This window comes from Limulus polyphemus, unplaced genomic scaffold (genome assembly GCF_000517525.1).
Source record: "Limulus polyphemus unplaced genomic scaffold, Limulus_polyphemus-2.1.2 Scaffold6055, whole genome shotgun sequence".
NCBI classification, from domain to species: domain Eukaryota; kingdom Metazoa; phylum Arthropoda; class Merostomata; order Xiphosura; family Limulidae; genus Limulus; species Limulus polyphemus.
The window spans coordinates 51,912-60,528 of record NW_013671665.1 but is presented as its reverse complement, the minus strand read 5'-3'; the positions used below and the strand labels follow the sequence as shown (position 1 = coordinate 60,528).

The following is an 8,617-nucleotide window of genomic DNA, read 5'->3' as shown; positions in this document are numbered from 1 at the left end:
ATGTAATAAGGAAAAATACTTGGAAGTTCAGTTATCTCTCAATATATGGAGAAACATGTAATAAGGAAAAATACTTGGAAGTTCAGTTATCTCTCAATATATGGAGAAACATGTAATAAGGAAAAATACTTGGAAGTTCAGTTATCTCTCAACAGATGGAGAAACGAGTAATAAGGAAAAATACTTGGAAGTTCAGTTATCTCTCAATAGATGGAGAAACCAGTAATAAGGAAAAATACTTGGAAGTTCAGTTATCTCTCAATAGATGGAGAAACAAATTATGAAAAAATACTTGAAAGTTCAGTTATCTCTCAATAGATGGAGAAACAAGTTATGATAAAATACTTGGAAGTTCAGTTATCTCTCAATAGATGGAGAAAAAAATTAAGAAAAAATACTGCTAACCTCTTTCTTCGTGCACAAGTTATTCTTTTTAAGTACATCCATGTTAGTAAATTAATTGTTTTATCACTCAATTTATAATCAAATGTCTCGTCTGCAGTTTGCCCTCCACGTGCTCTTATTTATTACTATAGTAGAAGAAGGAGAATATTTGCACGTGACTTTAAGAAGCCGTTATTGTATTTGTTAAAGATCCTAGACCTATTCTAACTCCAGTAAAACTTAACTACTCGTTACAGTCAACTTACTTCGAGTGCTTCTCTCAGGTAAACACAGTCTTAACCCTAAGGTCTCGGCATACGTATTGAGACTGTGGTCCTAAAATGAGATGTTTTAGGCAATAATAAAATCTATACCAAAAACATTAACATGTTGAAGCCTTTAGAATAAAACTATCTAAAGTAATCGTTAGTCTGATTTGTTTATAAACCCAGAGTAAGTAACCGAACATGTGGTATGATATATATGGATTTATGACTGTTTTATTTTCATATTATTTCATTTTCTATTTGTACTTTAACTACACTAATTTGTATTTATGGAAGTCACCTGGTGGGACAGTGGTAAGTCTGCGGATTTAAAACGCTAAAATCAAGGGTTCGATTCCAGATGTGGCTATGCTATAAAAAAACGCATTTATAGTTTGTTTGTAATTAAGCACAAAGCTACACAATGGGCTATCTGTGCTCTGCCCATCATGGGTATTGAAACCCGGTTTCTAGCATTGTAAGTCTACAGACATACCGCTGTGCCACTAGAGGCCGCATTTATAGAAAAGTTACTAACTAAGGTCATACGTTTGAGCTACTGACCAGAGTAAAGTGGCCACTCAGCAGCACACTATCATTCACGCTAAGGGCTTGACCTTTACTTTTATAACACAGCCACAGAGATTTAACAAAGGTCCATCTAGCAGTCTTTTCTAAGTGCATATTTTACATAATTTAGGATGAATTAAAATGTCACAACCTATTATAGATAAATCTTCAAACTATATCAATTAACAGTCTTCAATAGAAATGATCCAGAAATCCAATTTTAATCACGTGCTCGTCACGTTTTGTATTAATCTCAATTACCTTGAAAAGTTTCAATACAAGCGAGGTGGGAAAGTCTTGACCTAATTATTTTGGTACATCTTTAAAGCCAACGCCCCTATTCGTGGTATTAGTGATGCAGACAACAACACACTCGGATCGACCAGACCACGTTTCTTTATACAGTTGGATTGATGTGAGTATTCCTTATACTTTTAAGGACGCCTTTTTTTCAATTTTTTGTGTTCTTCTCCTCTTTTTTTTTGTGTGATTCCAAGACACGTGTTCCTGAACTTAATTTAGATTCGGGTGTGGCCCTAATGATTAGCAAGCCAGATTGTGGATGTGGTTCGAGTCCCGTTACCGGAAAAATATCGTTGTCCGTACTTTGTGGCCATAGGTGATTTATAGGAATGAGAGTCAAATCTCACTATTTGATTAGAGTTGGCGGTGGATGTTATTGGTTAGTATCCATATCCTCGCATAGCTTTGCGTGAATATCCAAAACAAATAAAACTGATTACACTCACGTGGTGATTTGTTTATTCGGTATTTTCCTAGATGTATGATTACTTGTTTAACGGCTTACGATTGATTACGGTTTCAATTAGAGGTAAAATAAGTGTAGAAAAGATGAAGAAAAACGTGCGTCGTCTCACCAGTTTATCCAACATTATACCTGATATTTGTTATAAACGTCCACACAGAAACAGCTAACAACTCTTACATTAGAAAGATAAACAACAGCTTCCTAAATAGAGACATATCAAACACAAACAAAAGTACCCGTCCCCAGTGACTGGAATAGTTCAAGTTAATCCAGAAACAGTACCCGTCTCCAGTGACTGGAATAGTTCAAGTTAATCCACAAACAGTACCCGTCCCTAGTAACTGGAAAACTTCAAGCTAATACAGGAAAAGTACCCGTCCCCAGTGACGGGAAAAGTTTAAGTTAATCCAGAAAAACTAAACGCCCCCAGTAACTGGAAAAGTTCAAGTTAATCGAAAAACAGTACCCGTCTCCAGTGACTGAAAAAGTTGAAGTTAATCTGTCAGTTTAAATTATTTCATAGACTTTAAAAAGGTTAAATGTGTTGGTTTCACTCACAGCCAAAGCTCTGAACTACTTATACTGCCCTCTGTGAAAAAGTAATTGTTGAACATTTCAGTCATGCTAAGAGTTGCTCAACAATACCATACGGTAAATTTATTTAAGTTACGTCACATTTTAAAATGTGAATGATAGTGTTATTAATTGCTAACAATTTAGTGTAGAATATCCTACTTACGAAATAAAATCTGGTATCAATATTATTCATGTCTGTTCTCCCGTCATTTCAAAAGTTAATGTTGAGCTTTGCCTGCGTGCACAGTTTTTCAAACGGCAGACAGACGGACAGACACCACGGTTCACAATACATATATAAGATTATACGCGGTATTTCTTTCAAAACACCTTTGATAATACATCTTAAACATCATAAATTTCTTTTAAATCTTGAGGTTCTAACATAAAATAAAAACAGGTTCAAGTTATAAATCTACAAAATTACAAAGACATTTATTATTTGAAAGGTTGTACAAAAAATGGCTAAATTTTACAGCATCGGGACAGAGGAACTTTTAACTAAACATCATAAGCGTTTTTGAACCTATTTCTAAAGTTTTATCTTATCTAGATAACAATAATTAAAGAGGTAAGTTTTTGTATAAAACTGGGGATGCTGGCGACCACTCACGGGAAGAACAGATTAGCTCCGACGGCACCGTAAAGGGGAAGTACAGCTACATCGACCCCAACGGTGAAGTGCGCGAGGTGCGCTACACAGCCGGTGTTGGGGGTTTCAAACCCGAGGGTGATATTTCTGTCGACAAAAAGACTGCCGCAGAGGCTGCTAGGATCGCCGAGATGGCTCCAAAGGCTCCCGAAGTTCCCGTAGTTCCAGCTCCTGTTCGGACGGTCAATCCTTGGGCTCTTCCCGCCGGCTCCATCTGGTACAACCGTCCACTTCTGGTCAACAGACCTTGGCTACGATGGTGGTGAAATCTGTAACTACGGCTCAGAACACGGAGTCGATGTTCAAAATCATCTCGGCCGTGCAGGCAGCAAAAAGCAGGGAGAGAATGACCTGTACCGAGAAAAAATCAAACACACGCGTTATTATCGTGTTACTTTATGTCTAGAGATATAAAATAACATTAGAAAAAAGAAGGAACACGTGTTTTAGTAAACATAAAATTATGTTTTGATAGTGTTGAATTTAATTGTTATTCAACGTAAATTAAATTTTTAAATTATGTTTTTATAATAATGAATATCTTAAGCTTTGGATAAAACGTTTATATTTTACAACCTCGGGGGCCGGTCCTTTAGTTTGTATTGTAAGAACTTCTCTTACTTTTTGCCTCCACTAAAGCAGTGTTAGATTATAACAGTGATTTAATATATATAACTAAGGGGTTTATAAAGATCACGGTGTCTGATTCCCGAGACGAGATTCGGGTGGGGAGTGGATGATGCAACCGTTCTTACCATTCCTTTACCACAGAGAGGAGTAATAATGTTAAAAACTTGTATACACAGATAAACTCATTTTACTTTGTACACAGCAACAGTTTGACTCGGAAAGATTTGTATCTTTGTTCTCACAAATATTTATTAAACATTTTATCAAGAGATCCATCTTAAGTTTTGATCTAAATAGCAAGAAGTGATGTATAATGTAAGTTTCTATTAAACTGACAAGAACATCTTTCAAGCGAAGTGTTTACTTACGACTTTCATATTAACAGCTGACAGTCCACAAGAGCTGAGCTTCAGGAGTTAGGAGTGGCTTCTCGGCTGAGTCTGTTCACATTCTGACAGCGATGTCTTTTATATAAGTGGAAAGTTGTCTCGGTTGCATCAGAAATATCATCATCCGGTCCATCAGGAAGGTCGCTGATGCAATAGAATTTAAAGTCCTTGAAATAAACTAGAACAACGTCACACGAGAATGAAGAACAAAAAAAACCAATAACCTACAGAGTTAGAATTATTGATGTTCTAAAAATGATTCTTTTAAATCTTAAATATTTAGTTTATTAGTTCATACAAGAGAAGAAAATTCAAACACGTTAACGAGTTCGTTCTTTCTTCGTCTGTTGTCTTATATATAAAAACGTACACACGTGTTATTGTATTTTATTTAATGATAAACGTATAAAAAATGAGAGAGTTAGTGAAAATAAACGAGCCATTAGAAATTATCAACTAACCATTGAATATATACAAATAACGTTTCCGTTGTAGTCATTAATTTTAATACTAAAATTATTTTGGTTTAAATATTTGTATCTAATATTGTAGAAAAATTGGATATTTAATTTTGGAAATTCAACTGTTCTTTTAGATATTATCTATTTCATAAACTTAAGAAATGAATATTGTTTGGTAAATTGGACACCAGGGTGATGCTGAGTAGTTTCATATTTTGTGATTTGTTATTTTTATCATGAAACCGACAGATCTATAAAAACTTTCCGATACAACAAAGTTATAACAATACAGTTTAAGATATTTTTACACAATACATCTACTTCTGATTATAACATTTGTTACACTTATAATTCACGTTCTAAAGAAACTACAAACAACTCAATAACCCAAGCACGTCTATCCATTTCACGTGACCTACCTAATATTTTAAAAATTGTTCACAATATCGAAGTGAAGAAACAAATGTTAATGAAATGTATTCGTTTACTAGGACGTGTTGTTATGGAAACAACTCTTGTTGGGCGTCACTAAAGTGACTGCTGTTTGATATGTAGTTCAACTTACGATGCGGATTTTGTAATTATTCAAAAATAGGTTTACAGTTTATCCAGTTCCATGAATTTTCATTAAGAACGTTTAATAGAAATTATAGTCTCCGATTTCCAGTGTAATGAATGTTTTCATCATGGTTTGGTATTTTTTATGCTTTTGTACAAAAAAGTTCGAACGAACGCACGTGTAAAGGTTAAGACCTAATGAATTCTAACTTTGAAACCTGTAAGCTGATGCAACTTGTTATAATTCTGGAAACGAGGCCAAACCAAATAATTTGTCTGTTAGTTGTTTACCTTGAGACGACCCTCTGATCCCGGGCGCTTCTCCACAAGAGCAGTGACATGTGAATCTCAAGCTTCGAAACTATCGCGCGTTTCTTTGTATATTTTATAGCAAAGTCACCTGTTTGAATCCAACCCCGGGCTTTAGCGTTATAAATCCGTAGACTTACCACTGTACGATGGGTGGACTCCAAACTATATATGTGTGTATATATATATTGGTTAGTCTTAACTACAATGAAACCGTAAAAACTGAAATCAACGAACACATTTTAACGGAACTATATAAAGAAATTTATCGAGAACTATATTATATGTGCTATAAAAACTATTAAAGATTGTACCTTTGAACTATGACTGAAATTGGAACATATGTATAAAGTCTATGTTGGTGTCTCCGCGGCAAGTTTTAAGGAGTTAAAACGTTAATCGTCGGGCACAACGCACCCCACTGGTTAGTCGTCTAAAACTCTATAGAGATTCTCCCGGTTACGGAAAGACGAAGCGTTTTGCGTAATCATGCGTTTTTGACCAGCAATATATATTTACGTGTATATTTAATTTAAAGTTAACAAATAAAGATTTATTAAATTTAACTATCATTTATTGACAGGCGATTACAGTCGAAACCATGTAAAGAATTTGGATTGGCTGTCGTATTTGCATCATACAAAATTTTCTAATTATCTTTAAGATTAATCAACTCGGCTCGACGTCCTTCTATTTAAATATAGTTACAGGTTCACACAAATATTTTCAAAGTCTTCGTTTCCTGGATCTCTCAAGTTTTATTTTTTCTCAATAACAAATAATTTGACACACCGATGTTTTCCTGAGATAGGTGTTGACGTACGGAATATTTTCCACCACCCTCTTGTTTTAGATAATTTTTAAAATGTGTAGAACGAAAATTGTGTTTACACTAATATTTTAGTTAATATAACATTGTTTAAAATGAAAATTGTATTTACACTAATATATTGGTTATTATAACGTTGTTTAAAATGAAATTTTTGTTGACACTAATATAATGGTTATTATAACGTTGTTTAAAATGAAAATTGTGTTTACACTAATATTTTAGATAACATAACATTGTTTAAAATGAAATTTTTGTTGACACTAATATATTGGTTATTATAACGTTGTTTAAAATGAAAATTGTGTTTACACTAATATATTGGTTATTATAACGTTGTTTAAAATGAAAATTGTGTTTACACTAATATTTTAGATAACATAACATTGTTTAAAATGAAAATTGTGTTTACACTAATATATTGGTTATTATAACGTTGTTTAAAATGAAAATTGTGTTTACACTAATATTTTAGATAACATAACATTGTTTAAAATGAAAATTGTGTTTACACTAATATATTGGTTATTATAACGTTGTTTAAAATGAAAATTGTGTTTACACTAATATTTTTGTTAATATATTTTTGTTTACACTAATATTTTTGTTAATATAACGCCAAAATTGAATTTTTGTTTACACTAATATTTTGGTTAATGCAAGTTGTTTAAAATGAACTTTTTTTTTACACTAAAATTTTAGTTAATATAACGTTGTTTAAAATGAAAACTGTGTTTACACTAATATTTTAGATAATATAACGTTGTTTAAAATAAATTTTTTCTTTACACCAATATTTTAGTTAATATAAGTTTAAAATGAAAATTTCGTTTACCACTAGTGTTAATAATGTTGTTCATTCTCTTTACACTAATGCTTTAGTTAATATTACAATATTGTTTAATATTTTGTGTACATTGTTTAAATTGAACATTTTACATAACATTAAAACACGGTTACAACAGATGGATGGACTTGATATTCCCTCACCGAAATTTTCTTGTCAAATAAAAGAAATTATTACACAGAACGGTGATGACGTAATTCTGTTTTCCTTTACATAAAACAAAATAATCCGAAAACAAAGATTGACCTCCCCATAAAAACCAGTAGTAGCATCCACCAAACAGATAATGGATCCTTAAAAACTTCAGTTTAACACATTTGGATTAACGAATAAGAAAAATGTTGTTTTTTTTAATTTCGTGAGGGCTAACTGCGCAAGCCGTCCCTAAATTAGAGGAAAGGCAGCTAGTCAACACCACCCACCGCCACCTCTTCACCAACGAATACCAGGCTATGAAAAGTGCCATAACCGTATACATTATGCACGATAGTTGGATGTGCACCTTTCCTCGACTTTTGGAGAACCCCGCTTAAGTCACAATTCCTGTTCAGCTGCCATAACGTTAGGTGATCTGATGAGTTTACCTAGGTGCTGGTGTTTACTAAACTTTTCCACCAGTTGGTTTACAAGTGTCTGTTTATTTCTAAAGTAGGTTCAAATGTTATAGCTGTGTAAAGTACAAAAGATCGTGCAGATGGGGATTTATTATAAGCGTAAGTAAACATCTTTTATATCCTATATTCCATACAATGGTTGTAGACATCTTTTATATCCTGTATTCCATACAATGGTTGTAGACATCTTTTATATCCTATATTCCATACAATGGTTGTAAACACCTTTTATATCCTATCTTCCATACAATGGTTGTAAACTTCTTTTATATCCTATATTCCATACAATGGTTGTAAACATCTTTTATATCCTATATTCCATAAAGTGGTCGTAAACATCTTTTATATCCTATATTCCATACATGGTCGTAAACATCTTTTATATCCTATATTCCATACAGTGGTCGTAAACATCTTTTATATCCTATATTCCATACAGTGGTCGTAAACATCTTTTATATCCTATATTCCATACAATGGTTGTAAACACCTTTTTATACAACAGCTGAAGCTCTTCTGCACTAAAGGTATTTAAAGACTTGTGATTAATTTATTTTCACGCTAGAAATAACCAACCTTACAACACCAACTTTGGTGTTATACGGTGTTTTATTACTAGTATTGAAATGTCTTTTATACACCAATAACACTCCAGAAATTAAATAATGATTAATTTCTTGTTTCTTTTACAGTTTTTTGGATAGAAGCAAGCAACAAGCTGGACTCTTCTGATTTATATGGTACAAACATATAAAACTTAAGA

The 8,617-nt window shown here is 32.9% G+C and overlaps 1 protein-coding gene across 1 annotated transcript; it reads left to right on the top strand.

Moving 5' to 3' along the window:
* Positions 1-3,134: 3,134 nt before the first annotated feature.
* Positions 3,135-3,503, top strand: LOC106473300 (adult-specific rigid cuticular protein 11.9-like; the record flags this gene model as incomplete). Its single annotated transcript, XM_013933983.2, has 1 exon — positions 3,135-3,503. A coding segment is annotated over one exon (349 nt), but the record flags the coding sequence as incomplete, so codon positions are not given.
* Positions 3,504-8,617: the final 5,114 nt, after the last annotated feature.